We start from the raw sequence: 26254 nt of genomic DNA, 5'->3' as shown, positions 1-26254 counted from the left end.
ATTTAAGAAACAAAACAGATGAACACAGAAGAAAAAAAAGAGACAGGCAAACCATAAAAGAGACTCCTAACAATACAGAACAAACTATGGGTTGATGGATGGAAGTGTATGGGAAATGGGCGATGGGTACTAAGGAGGGCACTTGTTGGGATGACCGCTGGGTGTTGTATGTAAGTGATGATTCACTGAATTCTACTCCTGAAACCAACATTACATTATATGTTAACTAACTGGAATTTAAATAAAAACTTGAAACATAAAAAAAAAAAGAAAAAGAAATGCAGAAGAGGAAGGGAAGAGTAGAAGTGGGGTGGGGAGCCCAGAAGGAGGCAGCAGGCCGGGCCCAGGGCGGTGATCACTGGCTTCTCTGTAGCATCCTGTGCTGCAGACCACCCTCCACTTCAAAGCGTCCCCCACACCAATCCCCATCCCCACCCCTGCCCCACCCCTGCCCCACCCTCCAACCCCCACACAGGTTCTCCTGGCTCCTCTGCCACCTCAGATGCTTCCAGGTCCTGCCAATGGCATTCCAAGAGCCCCAGACTCAGCCATCTTCCACAGTGGCCTCACCTACTACCACACCATCATCACCCGTGCACTGAAGACTAAATAATGGGACTTCTTGGACCAAACTGTTCCCAAGACATGACCCTGGAACCAAGTGCCTCCAGAAATCTCCACCTCCAAGTCCCAGATGCACCTCAAGTTCATCACATCTACGCCCCAACAAGGCATCGCTCCCTCCTGTTGCATCACTGCTTTCTGCCCATGTTTACAGTCTTGCAGAGGTCATCTCTCCCCACCCAAGCCCCCCACCATGCTTCCATGACCGCCCACTTGCTGGCAGTTGAGCCCATCGCCTAAAGATCTGTGCACTCCATCTCTCCTCTCTCCTGCCCACCACTGCTCCGGCTCAGTCACACCGGCCTCTTTGGGAATAGCTGCCCCCCCACTTCTGAGTACACTGGTGTTGGACCACCTGTCAGAACCACAGCCCCAACCCTCCACACCAGAACCAGAGAACAGGCCATCTGCATGCTGGTCTGCCCACAATGCCACCTGCTGACTCCCCTTCAGTGACCTGCACTCCCACCTCCACCACCTGTAGGACCATAAGATCCTAACACTTTCAGGACTGCAAGGCCCTTCATGAGGAGGATTCCCTCTCCCTGTCCAGATAACCCTCAGCATCCTCATGCTCTAGAGCAAGACTCCATAGTCCACAGTTCCTGCAAGCCGCCCTGCCAAGGGTGGACCGGTGCGCCCTCCCTGCCTCGTCAGCTGACAAATGCCACTCTCCCTCAAGGGGCCAGCCTCTGAGGAGCTTTCAGGGCCTCCTCCTCCAGGCTGACTGGTATCACTAGTCTGGGCTCCTAAAGTGCCCTGTACTGACGTCCACCCTAGTATCACTCACTCCGTACTGTGGTCACAGTGACCCCCTGACAGTGTGCCTCCATCAGACTCCACACTGCTCAATGGCAGGCACCATGGCTCATCTCTCTGAATCCTCAGTGCCATACAAAAAGGGAGGATGGACTGACGGATGGAAGGAAGAAAGGACAGAAGGAAGGCGGGAGATTTTCAAGTGGGTGGGTGGCAAGAGCATTAGACTGAAAAGAGCGAGGCAGGCAGACTGTGGCTAACCTCTCTCTCTAGCCTTTAATTAGCAGTTTGGGACTTGCAAGTCACCAATTCTAACGGGAAACAAATCCTTAAGGGGACAAGTGACAGATGCTGAGATCCTCATCATACGGCTGTCCCTGAAGGAACCTGGCTAAAGCTCTCAGGATAATAGACCAGAAATCTTCGACCTTGGCCTGACATAGGCTCAAATCCTCTGGTGGTAAATTCAGGCTGGCCTACTGACTATTCAGTAGGATGAGTCCCCAAGAGCACAAAACCCAAGTTCTCCGTGGGTCACTGGGGAAGCCCTGTAGATTATCACTGGCCATCCCAATGGAGAGAGAAGGGCATGGCAAAGGTAGGCCTCCAGGGCCCCTCTGGGACTGAGAGGCATGGGGAGGGCCTGCTCGGACTTACGGAGGCACGGGTTCTCGGTGAAGTCCCTCAGGAACTTCTCACACTCCTCCTCCATGTTCCCACTCCCACGACAACTGCACCAGGGGGACACCACGATGCCAGTGGGGTTGGAGTCCACGTAGTTGGGTGTCATATCAAACCCTGGGCAGGGAGAAAGGGAAGGCAAAGGAAAGAGGAATAGTGAGGCCTTCTCTTTGGGTCCCAGGCCCCAGACACAACAGAGAAGAGGCTGGGGAACTCTCCTTTCCTCCCACCTGCCCCCTCAAACACACATATATCCTAACTCAAACAAACGGACCATTACTATCCCAGCGACCATGCAGCCATGGCCACAGGGGGCAGAGGGGTATGGACACTGAGGACAGAGCAAGATAGCAGAGGAGCTATCCCGGAGTCACCACCCTGCCCCCTGCTTCCCTGGGCCTTTGCCTTCTTCACCAGCAAGCAGAACCTGTGTTCGAGAGCCAGGGAGACTAAGGTTCACATCCTGGGTTTGGATCCCAGTGCCAACATTTACTAGCTAGGGGAACTTGTGCAAGTGACTTGACCTCTCTAAGCCTCAGTTTTACCATTTGTAGAATGGAGATAGCAACTCCCCCCTAGTAAGTACTGCTATGAGAATTAAAATAAAACAGTTGGTGTAAACTGCTCAGCGCGGTACCTGGAAAGTCCAAACCATGTAATAAATGTTGTTTTCTCATTTCAAAAGCCTTATAAGGCCCTTGGGGCCCTCCTCCCCCCATGATAAAAGGTTGCCTTCTCCTCTGGTTTCCCACCACAGAGAAAAGCGAGCTCAGGCTGTCCACTCTCTGGCCCTGAGCCAGGCCCCCTGCCCATGGGGATCGGGCAGCCAGGAGCCACCAAGAGCCCAGGTGCGCGGGGGCGGCTTACCAATCATGCCAGCGTAGGAGCCCAGACACGCCTGGTAATTGTCGGCAGGGCAGCTGGTGAGCGTCTGGTAGGAGGCACGACAATTGGCGTGGAAGTCTGCCAGCCGGGACCTGGTGTCAGGAGAAGACCCAACAGAGAGAACGGTTTAGTCTGGCTGCCTTCCCGCCTTTTCTCCAGCAGAGCAGCTCCTGCCTGCAGGTTCCCAGGGCAGGAGGAAGCCAGGAAGATGGAGAGGAACATGGGGGGAACCAAGCCTTGAGGGACTTCAGGCTGGGAGCTCCTTGAGGGCAGGACTTCCTGGAGAGCCAGGTACACAATTTAGGAACGGTGGGCTCTGAATGGATCTTCCAGTCAGAGGAACACAGACAGAAAGAACCTGGGGTGGGTTTGCCAAGAATGCCTGGGACCAAGGAAGGAAAGCTGGGCTCTGCTTTCTGCTTGACCACAGTCCTGGGTGACCTTGCCCAAGGCCTTCAACACATCACTCTTCCTGCCTGCAAAATGCATACAATAATCCCTGTTCCAGCTACTCCCAGGATCCAGTTGAGGGTCAAAGGAGCCAGCCCCCAGACAGGTAAAAAAAGAGTCCGTCTATGGTGAGACACCCATAGGCTTTCCTGACAGTCCTCTTCTGAACCAAGTCAGAGCAAAGCTTCCCCTGCTGTCCTTCCAACTGCCCCTTGGGCAGAATCAGCCCTTTCTTCCCTTGGTGATATAACCTGCTGTCACCCCTTCCTCTCTGTTGGCCCCCATAATACTGCTTCATAACTATGTGGGCACATCCCTCCTTGACCGTGAGTCACCTGAAGGCAAACAGATGCTCTCTGGCCAGGGTCTGTCTCCAGCACCTGATGTGGAAGGTCACATGGAGCCCAGAACACCCAAATCTAACCCACCCTGGCACCCTGGCTACCATCAGCCTGGCCATCTCACCTCCCCACCTGCCATCACTTCCTACAGGTGAGTGCCCTTTGCCATGGGGTCTTCGTGTATCATACCATTTGTGTCTCACAGAAGCCCCAAGTAGAGAGGAATATGGTCTCATTCACTGGTATTTTCCCAATGATGGGCACACAGTAGGGCCTCAACAAATAGGTGCTCAGTGAGGAGACTGTGGTAGCTATAGGAAGGACCAAAATGCAGCCCTTGACTCCCTGCCCCCACTCTCTCCACGCCATAAGGCACCTCACAAAGTCATCCCAAAGGTTGCCCCAAGTTCAGCTCCCCTGATCCTCCACTGGAACTCTGTCCCATCTGAGAAAGAAGCAGGCAGAGAGAGACCAGAGGTTGACAGAGACCAGGACAGCCTGACAGGAACACTCTCAGAGCAGGCAGTTGTGTGTGTCCCACCATGGTACACATTCTGGTTTGTCCTGGGGACAGGGTTTGGGGGAGAGAGAGGAAGCTCTGCAGAGGAATTCAACCCCAACGATGCCTCATGTGTCCCAGACCCTGCAGCCCACAGAAGTGTGGGAGACAGAAGGTGATGAGCACCGAACTGACAGGGGACTGGGGCTCACACTTCAGCTGTGTCCCTAATTCACTGGATGACTCAGGCAAGTCCTTCCTTCTCAGGGACTTGGTTTCCTGGTTTATCAAATGAAATACAAAGTGCTCTCAGTAAAAGATATTTTCACAGTCTGGGAAGATGAAAAAGTTCCGGAGATGGAGGTGGTGATGGCTGCACAACATTGTGGATGTATTTAATGTCACTGAAAACCATACAGTCAAAAATGGTTAAAATGGTAAATTTTATGTAATGTATAACTTATCACAATAAAAATGATTTAAGAAAAGAAACTTACACATCCATCCATTTATCATTAAATCCTCACAAACACTGAGACCTGAACTCTGTGAGATCTGACCAGGATTGTTGTTACTATCCCACTTTACAGAGGAGGACGCTGAGACTCAGAGGAGCTAAATAAATTGCCCAAGATCATAGAGTTCCTGAGCAGTGGAGCCAGGGCCCCGCCCCAGAATGAACAACAGGGTGGATGCCCTTTCTGGGGCAAAAGCCCCTGAAGGTCTTTCCAGAGCCAACATTCTGCATCCCTGAAAACAGGAAGCCTGCAGGTGTCTTCCCCCTCCTTCCTACCCTCTATCTCCTCACCACCCAACACCAAAACAGGGAGAAACAGCATTTCTAACCAAGACTTCAGTCCCTGCAGAGTAAGACTCAGTCTTAAATGGTAAGAGCAGCGTCTGTCCCACCGCGCACCCCACATGTGCGTGAAGACATTCTGACAGTGTGAGTGTGGTGGCCTCTGCCTATCTCCTAGCCTCCAGAGACACAGACTTTAATAGGTAGAGGAGACCTGGAGGCAAGCAAAACAAAAGCTCTAGGCACCTGCTATGGGCTGAATTGCATCCTGACTCCCAGTACTGTAATGGGACCTTACGTCGGAATGAGCTTTTTGCAGACGTGACCAAGATGAGGTCACAGTGGATTAGGGTGAGCCCGCCAGCCAATGACTAGTGTCCTTAAGAAGGGAGAAGAGACGCAGACACAGTGAGAATACATGTGAAGATGGAAGCAGAGACTGAGCAACGCCCCTACAAGGCCAGGAAGGGTAAGGTCTGCAGGCAATACCAGCAGCTGAGAGAAAGGCACTGAGCAAATTCCTCCTTCAAGCCTTTGGGGAACACAACCCACCTGACACCTTGATATGGGACTTCTGGCCTCCAGAACTGTGAGAGAATACATTTCCCTTTTAAGCTCCCAGCTTGTGGGACTTTGTTATGGCAGCCACAGGAGACTCGTACAGCCCTTCAGGTACTTCACTGTCTGCTTTGGCCAGATGCCTCCCTCCAAAAGGAGCCAAGGGGATGTGGTCAGGCCCCAACACTAAGGAGGGCTGGGCTGCAGGTGCGCAGCATGAAGCCAGAACCAAGCTCCTGCAGGGTGTAGGGCAAGGAAGGTGCTAGACAACAAGCAAAGCCACCAATTATCATCTCCTCCCCACCAAGAGGCATTGAAATCATCTCTTAACCAAAGTACATGAGTACGTTCCAAAGCTATGTGATCACACTAGGGCCTGACTCCCTCCTAGTACCCCCGCAAGGCCCACCTGCAGTCCTCCCCCACAAAGCCCTTGCTGACCACCCCAGCTGTGTGGATTTCTCCCACCTCTCTATTCTAGCTACACACATGGTCTGGACCAGGCAATTTCATACTCAATTGTATAAAGACACTGATACTGTCCTATTTGGTCTCTCCAACTGGTACCTATTTTCCTAGAGTGTCAGACTTCACTGATTTCTTCATTCTTCCTCCAAACATGTATTGAGCCCCTGTCACGTGACTGACAGACAAGGCTGGGAAGGGCAATGTCAGAAAGGAAATCCCAGCTAATGGGGTCAGGGCAGAGTACCCACCAGCCATGGCCCAGAGCTTGATGAGAGGTCACGGTCGGCTCGCCCTCCGGTGGGAGCATGCTGCCCACTTCCCTTCTGCAAGGTTAGTTCTCCACTCATTGACACTGGGAACCTTGAGGATCTTGCCTGGCCCCACCATCCACAAAGGCCCTGAAAATGTCACTGGACCCCACGGGCTGGAGAAGGTGCAAAGCATGAGCAAGGAGAATGTGACTGTCCACAAAGATAGGCCACTGGAGATGAGATGAGAGAAAAGGAAGCTGGGAACTGGGAGGTTCTGTCTCACGGCCAGGCTCTATCACTCACTGGCTGTGACTTTGGGCAGGTCTGTCATGTCTCCGAGCTCAGTGTCCCCAGTTATCAAATAGGGTGAGTCGTGCCTGCCAATCTCCCCCCCCCACGGGGCTATGTAAGACAGCTGGGGAACTCAGAGGAGTCATCACCTTATCTTTCTTCTCTATCCAGACATCTTGTCCCCAGTATTGTGCCTGCCAAACACTGGCAAGTGCAAACAGGGAACAGGTTTTCCTGGGTCTGGGATAGAAGGAAAACTACCTGTTCAACCTGCCAAGGTAGGTCTGGTTCCCACACAAGGCAATGCGGGCATACCAGGAACAAAAGACCCCCATGCCCTCTCCCTTACCACAAGGCTCCAGGGTCACCCTGCTGGTCCCAGGTGAACGATGGCTTCCCTACCCCACCATCACTCTCCATGCCACTCTGAGGACACAGGAAGAGGAACACCAGCCCCCAAAGCATATACAAGTCTCCTTTGCCAGACCCGTCTAATGCCATGGCCTACTTCCTTTAAGCAGGCCCTCCAGCTCCATTCAGAGCACAGGGAGGAGAGGAGGTAGGCCCGGGCACAGCAGCCATCAGAGGGGCAGGTGAAGGGAAGGGCCATAGCTCAGCCTTCTGTTCCTCCATCTCTCCATTCTTAGTGTCAAAGTGATCTTGGCAAGAGAGAAGGCCAAATGGGGCCAGTTAGGGGGATGCTGTGTCCAAGTCTCCAGAAGGCCTTTGATTGCTCAGATTCTCTCTGTCCCTCAAGACAGGCTGATGTCCACGGCAGCCAGCTCCCTCTGTCAGCATCAAAGACCAAGTGACATCAATTTCCTTCAAGCTGGCGACACGCTAGACTCCAGCCACTATGTGAAGCAGCCACATAAGCGCTCCCTACCCAGCCCTGGAAGGCGCATTCTCCAAGGCAAATGTTATCCTTTTCATAGTGCACGGTGGCCAGCCAGCTGGGGCTCTCTATGCCCTCTCCGGGCCTGATGCTGCTCCTCCCTGCAGACCCTGTGAGGTCGCCTCTGGACTCCATTCTCACACTGCTAAGAAGACTTCTCCTTGGCCCATCCCCATCACTTTGCAAATTTCCACCTTTAAGAACCCCCATAGGAAAGAGGGCATAAAAGAAAGCATGAGAAAAAGAGAGACAGACAGACAAAGAAAGGCACAGAGAGCCAGCAAAAGAGCAAATATGAACAAAGCCAAGTCCATCCCAGTGAGATCAAGTGAAGACTGCCAAATGAGCTCAGGGCAGCAGGTGGCTCTGTCCGAAAAACACAAACCATCTCTGGGCTGGTTTCATTAGCAGCTGTAGCCTATTCAATCACACAGAAGCAGCAGAAGAGGCACAGAGAGACACTTGACCCCCAATTTGATTAAACGGTTGTCAGATTAAATATAGGGTGTCCATTTAACTTGAATATCAGGTAAACAATGAATTTTTTAGTGTAAGTATATCCCATGCAGTATCTGGGACATACTAATATTAAACTAAACATAACTAATACTAATACTAAGCAGTTTTTCATCATTCATCTGGAATTCAAATTTAACTGGGTATCCTGAATTTTCATTTGTTGGATCTGGCAATCCTATTTGATTAGGCAGATGCACTTCTACAGAGGGAAAAAGAGACAAGGCTCGATGTGCAAAGATCAGCCATACAAGCAGACTCCCTATAGGTTAGTGGTTCTCTAAGTGTGGTCCACAGAGCAACAGCACTGGCATCAACTGGGAACTTGTTAGAAAAGCAAATTCTCCAGACCCACCCCAGACATACAAGATCTGAAATTCTAAGGGCAGGGCCCAACAATCTGTGCTTTAACAAGCCCTCCAGGTGATTCTGAGGCAGGCTAAAGTTTGGGAATATGGCAATCTACACAGACTGCAGAGCTGGGCTTCGGGGAGCCCTTCAGACCCCACCCCCTGGTCTCAGCTTTAAACATCCCCACTTTATGACCTAGCCATGGAAGAAAATAATGCTTCATACCAGGGCCTGAGAAGGCTCCTGGTTACATGGCAAAGAATGCTCATATTTGTGTACACACACACACACAACAATCCCTACACAGACATACACTTACACTTGGATACACACTTCTCAGTTCTATGCTTTGGTCTTAGCCAAGAGAAAGTACAGGCACCTGTAATCAACGAGACCATCCTTGATCCAAATTCTAAATACCTTCCCAAACACATATAGTTTGGGAATACTAAAATATAATACAAGGTGAATTACTCCACAGAACCCCAAAGCACTCCAATGCCAGACAGTACATGGCTTTTTGGTGTGTTCTTGTCAGCTTCCCAAAGTTCCCATTTATCAGATTATACCTTTTACACTGTTGCCATGGAAACCAATGGTTTTCTATTGATAGTCTTAAAAGTGAAGGAGAAAAGGGAGCTAATATTTATTGAGGTCCTATTATGTACCAGATGCAGTTACCTCATTGAATTTTCTGAACAATTCCACAAAGTAGACACATTCCACAGCAAAAACACAGCAGCTCTGAGAGGTAGGCCACACGTACCCTACAGCCAGAATACCACGACCAGGCACCTGCTAACAAGGATAGGGTCTTTTCTCTGGCTGTGCTGTCATGATCCTCCACTGCTAATGATGATTCCAAAGGCAGCCACCAGCACTGTCCTCATACAAACGAACAGGGTACTTGAATATTTCATGGAAGGGAATAGGGTTTCCCAAGAAGTGCAAATTACTCATGATAGGCCTCATAGACAACTTATGGGAATGCAGAGAAAATGGCTTTAATAGACCCAAGTGCCTCTGGAATGGCTTTCTGAGGTTCTCTCCAGCAGTGCAGGGCTTGGTCAAGTGCGTTCAATGTTATGTGACACTGAGAAAGGGGAAAATGGATTTCACCCATGTGGCTGCTTTCTGACACCTCCAGGGCTCACTGTGGACAGCCTGGTCCTCCGTCCTTTCCTGCTCCTCCAGGAGACTGCCACCACTTGTTTCATGAAATCAAGTACCAACCCGGCTTCTTTCCTTTCTGTTTATTCTTCAGGTGTGCAGTAAACATTTATTCTACCTGCTCAGAATAGCAGCTCCCCTGGGAGTGGGCTGAGGGGAGGGACTCCCACCTCCAGCCAGGTAGCTCTAATAAAGGCTGTCAACCATGGCACTCTACTACCTGGGCCAAAGGTGGACACATGACCCAGGCTGGGCCAACCATACAACTCTGTCCCCAGCCACACAGACTAGTTTAGGGATAAGGAAGTAACACAAGCTAGGCTAAACAGGGTGTTTCCCTGGGGTTTTCCTAATGGAGCAAGCAAGGAAGACTATTCTTTTCTCTCTGGTTATGAGACACCACAGACATGAGCCCAGATGAATCGGGGCCATACTCTAGCCTCACGGTCACAAGAAGAATAAACATGCAGCTAACCCGCAGAGAGAAGCAGAAACAAGAGACAAGGAGAGAGAAAGTCCTATTTGTATTTGAGTCCTAGAATCTACTCCTGCCCTTTCTAAATTTTATTGAAAGCCAGTAAATTCCTTTTTAATTTTCTTAAGGGGGTCTCTGTCACTTAAAACAGAAAAATTCTTGACTAATGTCTAGCTTCACTCTCTGATTTTATATGATCTTCTCTGCCCACGTTCAAAGGAACCAAAACAAGGCATACACTGAAAAGGACACAGATCAAAAACCAAATCCACAAAGGGTCTGACTAGCCCATGTGAAAGAGCCAGGATTACAGGAGTACCTCAGTGAGAGCAACTTGGAAAACAGATGTTAATAAAATTCATGAAGGAAGATGGACCTAGCCTTAGATTCTTTCCCCAGCTTAACTAGAGGGGAATGGCTCAGATGGATGAGCCACAGAAAGCAACGCTGCTATTAAAAACGACAAGGACATAGATTGTGCCAATATATGAAAAGTCAAACATGAAATCACGTGAAGGGATTAAAAATCAGGAGACAATACAGTTTGCATACCCTGGTTGCAAACAGGGGAAAATGGTAAGCGTATAAACTAACAAGATGCAGAAGTAAATTTCAAAAGATGCTAATAGAATACACTGTTTGTTATGCTCTCTTTTAATAAAGTTGCTTTAAGATTGTAATTATTTCTTCAAGTTTAATTGAACAAGGCCTCGGAAATCCTGAGTTTATTATAAACAATGATTTTTCTAAGCTTCATTTAGAGAAAGGGTTATTAGTTCCAGGAACATCAGCAAATTTTACTGACCCTCTGTCCCAAGACAAAGAGGCTGAGAGAGAAAAGCTACCATCTCAGAGAACTGGCTCCTCCCTCCGGGTAGCTCCGATACCTAGGCACTTGCAAGTTGGAGACAGAACCTGGTGCCAAACTGGGAAATGCACACCAAACCCTTCTGGACATGACCACGACCCCAGGGCAGGCTGCCACACGTAGAAATGTTTGCTCTCCTCCCACAGGAGGTCCTGAATTCACGAGAACCCCTCTCCCCTCCACCCAGCCAGAAGCACACTCAGCCAGAAGGTCCAATTTCCAACATTATGCCATACTGACTGGGTTTGAGCTTTGGCTTAGCTACTCACTAGCTGTGTGACCTTGAATAGGTCATTAAATCTCTCCAGGCCTCCATTTCTTCAGCTGGAAAATGGAGGTAACAATAGTATTTACCTCATACGGTCATGGCAAGGTCTGAATGAGATGTCCAATGAGCAAATGTACGTAAGTGCTTGGACAGTGCCTGGCACGTAGTGGATGCCCTGGCAGCGCTTGCTGCCGCTCTTGATGAGATCAGAAGACCCTGCTAACCACTCCTGAGCACAGAACACAGTGTTAGAAGGCATGAGCCCTTTCCCTTCAGGCCAAGGGACATAACATCTCTGATCTATTAACAAGCACCCTCTGCATTTGTACAGTGTCACACAAAGTACTTCTACTAACATCCTCACATTTTACTCTGACAACAATTCTCTGAAGTTGGCATTATTACCTCTGTTTTACAGATAAGGAAACGAAGACTTAGGTTAATTAACTCAGTTACTATCTCAGCAGCAAGGCCAGAAAACTTAGCTTCAAATCTTATGAAGCCATTGGGTTTTCCCTTCTACCACAAGGCCTATGCCCTCACCTTCCATCCCCTTTCCCAGCACACCACCCCCGTCCCTTCTCCCAGCATTCTGAAGCCACAGAACGAGGGAGGTTTATTTCTCTCTGGCATCCCCAAGGGAATAAGTGGGGTGCTACCTTGCTCCTTGGCCCCTCCTTGTCATCCAGCCTGGAGATCCCACAGCATCCCCCTTCTCCCCTCCAGGTGAGCCATGGAGAAATGGCCTGGAGAGTGCTGTGGTTGGAGCCACTGCACCCCCAACTGACCAAAAGCAATCAATTAGACCTAGGCCACCATCAAGAGACAGACATACCAACCACGGTGGCCAACCTAAGCCTGCTTTGGGAGAGGATCGATCAGTAGGGTATGGATGGATCTCCCACCCAGGGCCCAGAGATAAGAGCCAAGACCGTATCCTTCTTCTAGAGACCATTGATTAAGTCCCTTCATGTCCTCTGAAAACACAAGCAGATGGGCAGATACCCTTTTCTCCACTTTTCCCCAATCTGATCTTCACCTATGTTCCAAACCTATTATTACACAGTAAGAAGAGAAAAGAATTAAACACATGCATCATTTGATTTTAATTGAAGGACTGTTCTATTTCATTGAACTGCTAAGTAAGCTGAACAAGAGATTGTGTTTACATAAGCAAACCCCGAGTCACTATAGACTTGCTGTCACATTAAGTCAATACTTATGAAGGCTCTCTATTTAATTATTCAGTGAGGATTGACTTATTATTGTGTTAAGAGTGTGGTTAGCCTTGAGCTAGGTAGCCAGCCAGCTGAAAGATTTCTTTCAACTTTCTCTGAATGCTGATATGGTTCTTGCTGATGGTATAAGGTTGGGTTTCTTCCCTCTCTCTCTCCCCACCACCCCCGTCTTCCAGGTCCACCTCCCACCCGTTGGGGGTAGGAAGCAATCCTGCAGTGCCAGGGAGCAGGCAAGGTCCCAGACCTTAGTGGCCAGCCGCTCACATGGTCTTCCTAACCCTAGGAATTAGTCCAGAGGCAGTGACACTTGAAGTCCCATTAGCTTATTTCCTCTCAGTTCCAGCCATTCTGTCCTTCGTTCTTCCCCTTCCTGATGTTGAGAACCTCCTACACAAAGACCCAGATCTCATTTTCCTCAGCATTTCCCCTCCCTTCAACCTCCACACAATGTGCTTCTCAGCCTTCGCAGTCCATCCACACCCATGGTATATTGTTACAGAGATTCAGATAGTTTCTTACATTAAATAACATTTCCTGAAACATATCATACAGAGAAAAATCCAAAGGTGGATGCTTAGCCGAAACTGCAGACCAAATGAAGAGACAGAATAGCATCATGGCTAAGAGAAACATCCCAGGCACCAAATCACCTTCCAACCCCAGCTCTACAACTTACAAGGGGTATAATGTTGGGCAAGTATTCACTTGTCTGTGAGCATCCTCATCCATAAAAAAAAAAAAAAAAAAAAATGTCTAGTAGTTTCTGAGAAGGTAACCGAGATTCCCATATAACACCTAGGGCTGAGCCCCGCTTGCCAGCCTTGGCTTTTATGAAGGGCCCATTCTGACCTGGTGACAAAGCCCCACTGATACCCTGGGCTCCTTCAGCCCATCATGTACCACCCTGATCCCCACCCATAATCCGGATTCCACTGATGTCTACCACTTCATCTCTCCTCATGTTCCTCTCTCCAGCCTCAACCCTTGCAGCAATATCAAAGAGCACACATTCCCCAACCATGATGTTTCATGGACCCTTATCCCACGGCACTTCTTCTGCCAGGAATGCCATCCCCCAACCATGCCCTCCTTAAACTTCTTCCAGTTCACCCTTCCAGACCCAGTTCAGGCACCAGCTCTTCTGGAGCACTTTCTGTGAATGTCCTGCCCCAACTCTGAACATGTTTCACAAACTCCAATTACTGAGCTTGCACCACCAACCATATCATAATTTATATTTTTCATATCTGTATCTCCCATTAAATTAGGAGATCTTTCAGAACAGAAACTATCTTATTCACGTTTGACTCTCCAATTCCCAGAGTCATACTTGACACCAAATAGGGACTCAACAGCCACTGGATGGAAGGCAGAAGGAAAGGATGGATGAAAGGATGGATGGATGGTTAGATAGGTGGATGTATAAATGGGTGGGTGGATGGATGGTTGGATGGATGGATGGATGGATGGATGGATGGATGGATGGATGGATGGGTGGGGACTAGCCTATAGAGGCCTGGAAGACTTTCATCAAAGCAGGAGAAGAGCCAAGAACTCTCTTAATACCTCCCTTTGAAAAATAAAATTACTAGCAGATTTCTAGCTGGCAGCACAGCAAAATGCATCAACATTGCATTAACTTCAGCCCCAAGATAGCTAACTCAGCTCCTCAAAATGCCTATGGTGGGTCTGTCTTCCTCCTCCTCTAATCCTGCCTGGTGGTTGTTAGGAATTTGGAAAAGTATGTTCGCTATCTCTGGTAATAGCCATCTGCTAAAGGAGGCCCCAGTGGCCTGCAAGAATTAACACACATCCTTAAGCACCACTCCTAACATGAAGAAGTGCCTTGGGGACCTGGAGATAAAAACCCAATGGGTCCCTGTGGAGAAAGGCTGGGTAAATTGTCCATTTTCAAACAAGCAGAAGGGCAAAAGGAATTAGTGATGGGGCTGAGTATTTGGGTCAAAATGCTGCTGCTTCCAAGCCATAAACCCTAGAAATACCACTGCATCTCTCAGTACCTAAGTGGCTCTGATACCTACACAGAAGAGTACTTGGAATGAAACCACATAGGCAAAAGCACTTCACAAAAACAGAATTCACTATAAACACGTTTACTCTTTCCTTCTTTGGAATAAAAATAATAACAAGGAATAACAAGGCACCAAAATTCTCTTCTCCAGCTGACTCAACAGACCAGCTCCCAGCACAGGCAGCCAGAGTGGGGACAGGAGAGGGCTGGTGTGGCAGCATGGGTAAGAAGCCTGCATACCACAGCCTGTGCCTGCCAGGAAGCAGGAAGGAGTGGTTGGGGTCCATCCTCAGAGAGTGCTGGGAGATCACATCCTCAGAGTCACAGAGCCTGCAGGAAGCCTTGAGCCCTCAGCCCCTTCCCCCTTGCCCTCCATTCCAGGCCTTCTAGAGCAGACTGCATAGACAAATATTTTTCATATCAGGCAAGTATCTGGGCAGCTATGTCACCACTAAGAGTCTTTCTCATTATATAGACTAATGAGAACGCTATGCTTCTCGGGAGCAGTTTATCAAGGCAACATTCATTATAAATGACATTTTTCCTGAACTAACAAAAGAATGTGAGGCTGGGGAAACTGGTTAAAAGGAAATGTTTAGCTGATTCCAGAAATCATGCCAAATTAATGACATCCCCCCCCTCCGCCTCCAGCTGGTCAATGCTCCCTCTGCGCTCCACCTCTCATCTGGATCCCCTGCCCTGGCCACCCACCTCCGGACCACCTGAGCCAGCAGGTTAGGGAAGGAGAGCAATGTTGGCTCCCAGGAATATACTGCCTTAGGAGGAAAGCGAAGTCTTAAGCAGCAGCATCACTGAAGCATAGAAGACCAGATTATTTGTGGTCCCAACTTGCTGATGTAAGATGAAAAATACAGCAAACTGCAGCTGCTGAACTCAGCTTTTTTTTCTTTTTCTTCCTTCTTTCTCCTTCGCTGAGGTTAGTGTTTTACAAAAAGGGCTTTAAAAAAATAAAATCTATAAACTAGGGGGTTCCAACCTGTCAGCTTAAGGTCAAGCACACAGAATGTAGCATCCAGGGAGGCGAGAACACAGGCCGTTTGTTTCACGTAAGCAGGACACTCACCCACACACATGCCCACATGAAGGCCCTGCCACACACCCCTCAGGTAGAAAGTCTTCAGTCCCCCAACTCCAGGCCCTTCCACTACGCCCTGACTTGCATGAGTCTCCCCCATTCTACCCTCCAGTTCCAAAGGAAATGACAACTTCAAGTATCCCATTGACATCAGAGAGCAGGGAGCCACGCCCATCCTGCGTGGGCGGTACGTACACCAACACTGATCACATGGCGCTGCAATCTTGCTTCTCTCAGCGCCTCCCATGGAGAATGGACAGGAAGGAAATCAGAGGGGCCACAGCAAACCACTCAGGGATGCAGATGGCTACTGGGGCCCAAAGGACTAGTCACTAGCCCCTTGGAAAGCCTCTACTATAAGTCAATGAAACATCAAGACCCTAGAGCTTCTGAGAATTTGAACTGAAGCCTCTGGCTTCATCAGAGAAGAAGATGAAGTGTGCAGACAGACATTCCCATGTGGCAGGAAAAAAGTGGTGACTCCTATGTGAAGATGTAATGCCAGGCGAGGAGTAAGAAGACTCTTTGTTAGCTCGTCAAGCATTTAAGTGAATTTATATTAGAATAAGCAGACTCTGGGTCCCAGGCAAGTTCCTCACCACTTCTGAGTCCTTCACACTTAACCTACAGGGCTCTGCCAAGGCTGAGGTTCACAGGATAGGGGATGGGATACAGGAGTACAAAGTACAGAGGAAAGAAAATCCTGAGTTGAAAATGAGACACAAGTAAGGGCAGACCCAGGAAGGGAGGGAAGGCTATCAGGGCCAATGTGGGATGGAGAGTAGGAATTGGATCCAGCAAGGAGTATGAATGAGTTTTGGGGGCAGAATCTAGAACAATGCCCCAGAGTCTGGATGCAGTGAACAGAGGGCTTTGCAGAGCACCTGTGCTCCAGCCTGAGCAGAAGGAAACCCCTAAGGGGTCTGATACAGACTGAGTGCTGGTGTCATGACAAAATTTATATGTTGAAACTTAATCCCCAGTATGACTGTGTTAGGACAGCTGGGCACAGTGGGTGGAAAATCACAAACTACAGCCCAGACCCACCAGGAAACAAGTGGGGCCAGGGGCAGTCAGGTTCTGTTTAAAGAGAGTTACAAGAGAACTACACCCTAAGAGAACTATACCACAGGGACAAAAGCCAATCAGGCAACCCCAGACCCCAAGAAGCAGTCCTCTAGCTTCCTGCACAGGAAGGTAACATGTACCAGCAGGAAATCCTGATGGTGCCCAGCCATAGATTGTCTTCTGCAAGGGCATGGTGTTTCATGGTGTTCCTTCTTGCTGTCTCTTGGCCCACTGGATGTCTGTATAGGCAACTTGTATTTCATCTGGATATTGCTGGTGATGTTGGTGTTCAAAGGAAAGAGGGAGTAGAATCTACTGTTGCATTGGCATGGGGTACAATGAGTTTTGATACATGTGAATCTACAGTAATGAGGAAGGTAGACCAGTTGTATAGCTGACAAGAGAGCTATTCTTTGAATACCCAGTTGATATGTTCTTCTGTAGTAGTAGGTCTACAACTAGTGAGTAGATACCCATGCTATTAAGGCCTTAAACAGAGCCTTCCCAAACCAGGAGGCAAACTGGGAACAGTAACCTGAGATCAGGTGGCTGATGATCTGTAGTCAAAGTATCTACAAAGGGTGAAAGCTGGTATTTTAATGAAGGACCCCAAGACAATAGTAGGTTCACGTGCACAGAACTGAACATAAACGAAATAAAAAATAATCATACCCCAGGAAACATTCAAGAGTTCATAGTCTCCTTAGCCCCCTAACCCACCTCTAGGCCCAAATACAGGCAGCATATGTAATGGCATCGCACAGAGCATCACTCCTGGTAGAAGTCACTGTGGGATACATTCAACGTCTCGACAAGGCTGCAATGGCCAGGTGCAATGGAGTCATGGCCCACACACAAGCTGTAGACACCAGCCTCCTAGGCCAGGAGTTGCTCATGTTCACCTTCATAGAGCAGACCTTCTCAAAATCCATCCCTTCTGACCCCTCCTGCTCTGAAAGGGAGCAGAGCCAGCCAGCCTGGAGAAGTTGAAGAGTCAAGGGTTAATACCAGTTAGTTATTCCAAAGGAGATTTCTGGGTTTCTCCCAAAATTGAGACCTCAGAGCTGGGTCCTCCCAATCCAGTTCCTGACAAGGACCAAGACCTGCAGCAGCCCTGCTCCCACTACCTGGATACAGTCTGCTGCCACCACCGACAGGAGACCGAAGAGGCTGAGAGGCCTCCAGGTCAGGGGGCCAGAGCAGAAGACTGCTTCACAGAAGCTCCGTACCCAGCCCATGGAAAGGCAGAGCCACCAGGGTGCTGAGCCAGCCCAGGCACTCAGGATCTGAAATCTGTACCTTGGAAACCTATATTTTTATGCTGTTTATGTTTTCTATAATTACTTCTTTTCAGTCTCGCCTTTGCATTCACCGATACCTACCAAACTAATACTAAATAATAATAGCTAACAATCTGACATGTTTACTACGTGTCTGCTAAGCACCTCTAAAAGCATTACCTTGTTTCTCCCTCACAAACCTAAGACAGGTACCACAAAATTCTCCACTTTACAGAGAAGGAAACCCAGCCTTGGAGACATGAAATGACTGGAGACACAGCTGGGAAGAGCTGGGGCTGGGACTTGAACCCAGGCAAGCCCAAGGCTGCTGGTCCTCTCAGGGTTTGGGTTCCTGCTCCCACATGAAACAGACATTGCCCTTGTGGGGTGGGTATGATAGCAGCAGTAGAAACCAAGAGAGAGGCCTCAAGTAATGGGACAGTCACAAGGGCAGAGCCAGTGCTGCTTGGCCTTGAACATACCCTGTCCCCTTTTTCCCTTGTGTGAACGCAGTCCCTGGCCCATGCTCCCCAGCCAAGTGTCCTGGCACCCACCATCTCACTCCTACTTCCTTTCCTCAGAAAGCCCCCCTCAGAATTTCCCAGATTTCTTTGAATAGCACCTGCCCATTTGAGCCACATGCCTCTCATGGGACATGAACTGTCATGACCTTGGCCAGGGCCCACCAGCTTCGGGGTCACAGTGACAGCAGCAACACAGCCTTTCCCTGGAGAAGTATGGGAGACCCTGCCTCAGCGTATTAGTGTCCTAGGGCTGCCCAAACACATCACCAATGGCTTATTCTCTCAGTTCTGGAAGCTAGATGTCTGAGGTCAAAGGTCAGCACTGTGCTTCACTCTGAAGGTGCCAGAAGAGGGCCTTCCTCAGCTCTTCTGGCTGCTGGCGGCTCCCAGCAGTCCTTGTGTCCCTTGGCTTATAGCTGCATCTCTCCAGCCTCTGCCTGTCTTCACATGGCTTCTTCCCAGCATGCCCTTATGCTTGCTCTCCCCTTGTTATAAGGACACCCTAATCCAGTGTGGCCTCAACTAATTACATCAAATAAGCCCACATCCTAGGTTCTAGGTGGACATGAATTTTTGGAGAGATGCTATTCAACCCACTTATATTCATCAATCACCTTCCCCTGACAGCAGGCACTTGGTCCCACTTCCCGCCATGCCCCCAGGCTGGTCCAGAGGCAGGCTGAGACCCTCTGCGTGCCTAGCCTGGGTGACCACTCACTCCTCCAATGGCAGCTTTGACTGTCCAGGATCTGAGACTCTGCTGCCCACCCAAGGATGGCCAGCTCCCCGGCCCTGCCGAGGGCCTTCTCTGGGTAGGCCCTCAGGAGCTGTCGTGGAGGAGAGGGTCAGAGCCCTACCAGGACCAGGTCCTTAGGACCTGCACGCTGCAGCGACACCCTGGGGGAGGAATTCTCACTGTGCTCTCCCCATTCCCTGTGTCCTGCCAGAGAAAGACAGCTACAGGACTTACTTCCTCAGGTCCTCAGACTCGGAGATCCTCAGACTCAGGCCCTCGGGTCCTCAGACTCAGGGCCAGGCGTGCCCCAGCATGGCAGTTGGCCACGCAGGATGCCTTTTGGCCACCAACTCACTGTAACAGGGTTCAGCCAGACCCATGCGGGAGCGCCACCACCCTCTGACCATGAGCACTAGTCTCCACAAAGGACCTAACTCGGTCTTTGAGGCTCAGGCCCATCTGCCTGTTCCATACATACCACAGTGTTTCTCTGCAATGACTATCTAGGCTCACAGCAAACACTTCGATTGTTTTCCAAAGGATAAACAAGCAGAGGTCATTTTAATAGTAAAAATGCCAGCTGGATATTAAAACATAAGTTTTTGGGGGCACCTGGGTGGCTCAATCAGTTAAGCGTCCGACTTCAGCTCAGGTCATGATCTCACGGTCCGTGAGTTCAAGCCCTGCGTCGGGCTCTGTGCTGACAGCTCAGAGCCTGGAGCCTGTTTCAGATTCTGTGTCTCCCTCTATCTCTGACCCTCCCCCATTCATGCTCTGTCTCTCTCTATCTCAAAAATAAATAAACGTTAAACAAAAATTTTTTTAAATAAAAAATAAAACAAAAGTTTTTGGATGCTCCACACAAGTAAACGGCAGATACAGCTGGGCCACTCTCCCACCCAGGCGTACTCCATCTACCCTTGGAAGAGCTCTAGAGAATGCAGAGAAGGTGGAGAGATCAGCAAACAAGCTACCCCTCGCACGTGGATCTAGGAAGTAGATTCATCACGCCGCATGTTCCAGGACCTTATCTACAGGCCCCATACATCACTGGTCCTGGGCAGGGTGTGCCCACATGCATCAGTTTTCCACCTTCACTATGAAGACAATCACCCAGGGACACAGGGAAATTGGATTTCTGGGCCCCAAACCCAGGGATTCTCTTTCAATAGGTTTTAGGAGGGACCTAGGTATCAGTGTTTTAGTAAACACTGCAGGTAATTGAGATGGGGCCCCATGGGCCACATCTGGAGACATGATGAAGAATAACAGTGAAAACACAGCCTTTGGAGCCAGCCTACTTTAGGCTTCTGCTCACCTTCTTAGCTGTGTGGTCTTGGGCAAGTTACTTAAAATCTCTGGTCTTGGTGCCCTTACCTGAGCATAGAGACATAGTAAAAGTGCCTGCCTCAAAGGGTCATAAAGAATACGTGAGGCCAGGCGTGAAAATTCCTAACACAGTAACATGGCGCCTAACATACAAGAGCTCCATCAACGTTACCTGCCTTGGAAGACCACGTTCTTTTGGGAAAGGCTGGCCTCCCTAAAGGGGTGGCAATCCAGTATCAACTACAAGCAGAAGGGACAGGTCCCCTCTGGCAGCCTTACTTGCTCTCTGGGGTCTGGACAGCAGAGTTGGACAACACAGGCCTGTGCCTGGGTAGTAGATCCCAAGTGGTGCCCCCCACATGGGACAAACCAAGACCAGAGCAGGATGGGCACTAGCTAGCCCCACAGAGCATGCTAGGCCCAAAAAGCACATAACTCCCCATGTAGATCTTCCTTTGCCTCCCTGAGGCTTTATTCAGTGTCCATGAACATCTCAGCTGATCCCAGTTCTGACTGGGGGGTATCAGAACGTGGAGAGGCACTCCCACCAGAGCCTGAGTGCTGCCCAGCCCCTTCACACAGACAGAGGAGTGGGAACCATCCATGGAAGGTCCCAGGGAAAGGGCCCCCGGAGACAAGTGGGGGGCCTGGAGGCCCACCTGCCTTTCCTTCCCGAGTTACAGCTTTCCCCACTTTACAACTGTGGAGAGCGTGGGTTGCATTACTATTAAAGAAGAAGGCAGTTCTGTACAGAAGAGGCCCCTGCAGTTCAGAAACATTTTGGCGGAGCATGCTGACAAAATCCATAGACAACACACAGACCCGCTCATGGAAGGAATCCTTCTTGACTGTGTATACACACATTCATTCCCTTGTGCCCCTCATGTGACTATACACTCATCCTTCAAAGAACACACACACTGAGTCTCCCTCCTTCCACTGCCAGCCCTGAAGGGCACCATGACCCAGGGAGAATCACCAGGGGATGACTCTCTCCTTTTTGCTCTTCTGAGAATTATTAGACCACCTCCCCCACCCTGCCCTGCCTGGCCCCCATGTTTCTGAGTCTGGGAAGCCCAAATGCTACAAAGAACAGCCCACAGCCCCACTGACCTGCTTCCATACCTGGAAAACCTAGAATCACAGATGCAGCACCTGTGATGCCTTGGAGAGATGAGCGGTCATGTGCCACACCATTCAGAGGACTCAAGGGGGGTTGGGCCCACAGGCAGGACCTCCCTGGGTGGGAGGAGAAGGGACTGTAAAGGCATTTTCTCAGGTTCTCAGTGTTGTAACACAGGAGGGGCTGTAGAGACCAGTGAGCCCACTCCCCTCACCCCAGAAATGAAGTTGTTGCCCAGAGGGGCAAGGGGCTAACCCAAGACCTCTTTTACGGCTCCTGTGTGTGTGCCAGAGTGGGGAAAGTTCGAGGCTTGCAGAGCAATGCACAGCACAAGGCCCTCTCCTGATAGCTCAGCAGCTCAAGCACAGACTCACGTGCCCTAGGGATTTCTCTGTGCCCCACACCTCACACATCCACGCACGCACAGCACCCCTAAACACTCACCCCCGCACCTTCTCCTGCAAATTTATGGAATCATACAACAGATGTCAATGCAAAGCCCTCGGTCTTTTACCTCACTGTATGGCAGAAATTTTATGAATGCCCTGAGCCTGTGGTCCTCTTCAGATCACATACACCCTCCAGCCCTGCCCCATATTCTAGAAATAAAGCAAATCAATTTGTGAAACATATAAGCTGGGATAAGTGTCATTTCATTCAGCCCTTTTGTTTTCAGATAAAGAAACAAACCCCAACGGGTTACGCAGCATCCCTGAGGTTTCCCAGCAAGATGGGCTGATTTAGGGGCAGGACTCAGGAGTTCCAGCCAAGGCCTGGTCCCTTCCACTAAGCTGCTGACACCAAGTTAACTCGCACTTACCTCACATTCGAAAAGAAGCCCTCAGCATGCCTTATTTCTATCTGGTCCTCATGGCACCCCTGCTTAGGATAGGCATTACTATCACTATCACCGGCGTGGTGCTCACCATCACAGGGTGGGGACGCAACAGTGCCAGGCCCACAGTGTCCTGTGTGGCTGCCACAACCCCACCGGAGACGAAAGCCGCCCTCATCCCAATCCCTGGGCCTGCAGTCAGTGACAAAACAACAGCATAAAACTGTGCTCTTATCCAAGGTCATCAGGGAAAACAGGACAATGAGGATTTGGTCACATTCTTCTCTGGTGAAAACAGAGAGTTTGCCTATCTTTACCCATCTCAATAGCCAACTCTAATTCCAAAAGGTCTCAATATGCTCTGTTGTCCCTTTTCCAAAGTCATCTTACAATATATATTTTTAATCTGAAAGAATTCCACCATAACAGCACTTCTGTAGGTCACTCATCTGGCAGCCTGCCAGGAACAAGGAACAAGCTGCCTGCGTGGAGTATAAAGTTTGCACACTGAAACAGATATTTTAGTCCTAAGAAAATCCTTTATCATTTCACTTAGAGTCTAATGGCTCCTAGTGCATACATAATTCTAATACATAGGTGCTCTGGTTTCCTGTTCCACAGAAAACCTGAGAAAAAGAAAGGGGACAGAAGGAAACTCCCAGGGGCAGACAGAGCCTTCAGCAGGAAATGACAGCAAACACGAAGAAGGAGACAGAACTACCAGAAAAGCAAAACACAGCAACTCAAAATTCACAGTATCTGGGGCTAATTAGCACAGGGGCAAACAGTTCTATATAAGTCAGGAGCACCTGAAGGCATAGCCGCACGCCATCTGTACAACGGAACGGGTAGTCAAGGAGAGCACTGTGTCATCAAGAAAAGGTTAAGCTACCTTCCACAATCTCTGTTCAAGGAGACAAAGAGCATTTAAGAACTCAAGTATTTCTTGCACCTTGCACTGTGCCAGGCTCTGGGCTAGACGCAGGGGTAAATGAACAAGCCACCATGTGAGCTCGAGAGATGCGCATAGTGCACCACATGCAGGAAACTTGGAGAAGGCAGCTGTGTCTCATGTGCCTAAAGGGGCAGCTGCGTATGAACTAAAATGATAAAAAGTGTTTTCCTTTCCTCCCTGCATACCCATGTGCCCCTTCTAGAAAGCGAGCTGGGAGGCCCGGGTGTCCCTGCCGCTGAAAGGCCTTATTTTCAGATGCCTCATGAAAGCAGGTTGAGAGCTGGAGATGCCCAGAGCTTGGTGATCAGGGCTGGAGGGAAGGCTGCTTCCCCAGGCTGGAGGGAACCTGGGCCACACCGTCCTAAGGCCCAGACGAAGGACCACTGGGAGCAGCTGAACAGGGAGACCCATGGCGTTGAGGGAAGTGCCTGCGGGGCCTCTCTGGGCAAGTCTGGAGTCAGTCGAGCTTATAGCTGTGGGGGTAGGGGTGCCCAGAAGATGCTAGAAGACCCAGGCCCACTGTGCAACTGGTAGGAGGAACACCACCACAGGCTGAAGACCAGCATCCCCCACCCCTTCAGGCTTCCTCACCTAAACCCGGGCTGGGCTCCCTCATGCCACAGACAGGGGAAGCTCAATTACCTGGGATTGCATTTCCTGCTGGCCCGGGTAGGTAGCGGGCAGCTGGAGCTAGTTTAAAAAGATCAGGAAATGTGATCTGACCCCAGAGTGTTGTGGAGTAAAATCCACACACTTTACAAGTGCAATGCATCCTAAGAATAGCTCTGACTGGTTGCGACAAAGTAGTGTTGGAGCACAGGCAACAGAACACACCTTCCTGGAAGACACAGAAGCTTCAAAGAGGTGATGACCTCCAAGGGGTCTTCTAGGATGAAGGGGCACTTTCTGTTTCATGAGAAAAAGTCCCCCAAAAGGAGACTTGTCCCTGCAACATCCCAGAGATAAGGGAGGCTCAAGCACAGACACCTGGAAGGAGTCCCTACAAAGGGGTGCAGATGGGTCAGAGTCAGGAGCCTCAAATTCCACATTCTTCAGGAACCTGAGGCAGGATGGCCCCCGGGTTTGAGGGCTTTGAAAAGTTCATTCTGAGGACCTATCTGATGGCTGCTCACTGCCAAGGTGTTTGATTGCAAAATCCATTGCCAAATGGCCTGCTGGTCTGTGAGAAGCCATCGGGACTGTATATCAGAAGCAGCCATCCTCCCAAGGTCCCACATCCCAAGCTGTCTCCTGGCTTCCTCAGGCTGTGGCCGCTCCTGTTCCACAGAGACCCAGCCTGCCCCAACCCCCTCACTCTCGCCAGAAGCCCCACAAATCACCAGGTTCCTGCCCTGGCCTGCCCACAGCCCGAGCTCAGGAGGGTCATTTCTCATCAGAATGAGCAGATTACAACCCCTGCATTTATCCATAGTATGTGGTTAGAATGAAGGGTTGAAGCCCACAGTCTCACCACCGTGGCCTCTGCCCAGCACCCCACACCTGAAGATGTGCCCTTTCAATTCTCCAAGGAGAAAAGAGACAGGAGAGAGAAATGCCCCGGCTACCCACCCCACCCCATTGTAACCACCTGGCAGGTTATCCCAGGCCCAGCAGGGCCCACAGCTGAGCTGGGGGCCACTAGAAACCCTGCTCTAGTTAAAATACATCTATCTGCAGCATTCAGAAAATAGCTATCTACAGTATTGCTTTCAGCTATAATGGAAAACTGATGGCTTTTATCTCCCCAACTTTATGACTATTGATGGGATAGAGGCTGAGGTTTGATGACCATTTAATAGCCGACCCTGTGCAGTTAGAGGAGCATCAGAAAGCAATGAAAGCGCCAAGATGATTGTCTGGCAGAGAATTCTCTGCTGAGGTCCAGGAAGCAAAACAACCACCCTCCCCAGGCTCCGACAGGAAAAAAAAATCAAAGTCATCATCATTTCTGTTTCTCCCCCGCTCCTCTCTGCCATTGACCTCTGGGAGGTTGGTCCAAAGGGGAGAGAGGAGGAGGGGACAGGAGCAATGCAGGTGTGAGCCCTTATGAAGAAAGGGGGGTCACTGACTGGTAGGACACCCCCATGCTCCCCCACCCCTTCCTGCCCAGCCTGTAGTCCACAGTGGACTGGCTGGGCTTCTGGCAGGACTACATGGGCTCTGAACTGTCTGACATACTCCCTGGGAAAGAACTGGGAAGAGAGGGAAGGAAGCAGAGGTCTGGTCTAGCCTGTGATCCAAGCGGTCTTCGACCTTCTGCCCATGGCCAGAAGCCAAAAACCATTCCAGGGCTTTGCAAGTACTCAAGTACAAAGTTTTCCCTGACATTCGGCTCCTTCCCCAGTACCCCATCGCTGCCCACCTTCCTCCCCAGGTTACAGGTCAGGATTCTGGGGGTTGGGTGTGAACACATCACACTTCTAAATATGCAGGGATGGGCACCTGCGTGGCTCAGTTGGCTGAGTGCCTGACTTAGGCTCAGGTCATGATCTCATGGTTCATGAGTTCAAGCCCTACATCAGGCTCTCTGCTGTCAGCACAGACCTGCTTCGGATCCTCTGTCCCCTCTCTCTCTGCCTCTCCCCTGCTCATGCTCACTCGCTCTCTCCCTCAAAAATAAACAAAACATTTAAATGAATGAATGAATGCAGGGAGGGGATATCAGGGGTGGGTTCTTGGCAGCATTACAAGTATCTTCTCTGATCTCTCATTTTCTACAAAAGCCTTGTAAGGTAGACACAACAGACTTGATTCTGTATGCTCTTTTAAATAAGGAAACTGAGACTCAGAAATGTTCCATATCCCAAGTCTGGGACCCCGGTTTTTGACTCCCTGTCGAGTCCACCCACTGCCTGGCCAAGATGCCTTGCACTGCCCAGGGAGGTAAGA

General features: G+C 49.9%; 1 protein-coding gene across 5 annotated transcripts in view; it reads right to left on the bottom strand.

The window, feature by feature from the left end:
• Nucleotides 1-26254, bottom strand: part of GFRA2 (GDNF family receptor alpha 2) — a 100646-nt gene that overhangs the window by 28254 nt on the left and 46138 nt on the right. For 4 of the 5 annotated variants that reach the window (XR_002085122.2, XM_053900968.1, XM_053900970.1 and 1 more), the window contains 2 exons: nucleotides 2932-3041; nucleotides 2041-2181 (listed from right to left, as the gene is read on the bottom strand). Coding sequence is in view for 4 of the 5 variants with exons in the window: in XM_053900968.1 (XP_053756943.1) it covers nucleotides 2041-2181; nucleotides 2932-3041 (251 nt within the window). In the remaining variant the exon portion in view is untranslated. The remainder of the gene's footprint in view (nucleotides 1-2040; nucleotides 2182-2931; nucleotides 3042-26254) is intronic. The other variant, XM_053900969.1, reaches the window with a different exon arrangement.

Source organism: Panthera pardus, unplaced genomic scaffold (genome assembly GCF_024362965.1).
Source record: "Panthera pardus isolate Hobbes unplaced genomic scaffold, ASM2436296v1 HiC_scaffold_13, whole genome shotgun sequence".
In the NCBI taxonomy this organism is placed as follows: Eukaryota; Metazoa; Chordata; class Mammalia; order Carnivora; family Felidae; genus Panthera; species Panthera pardus.
This window is presented reverse-complemented; position numbering and strand designations above follow the sequence as displayed.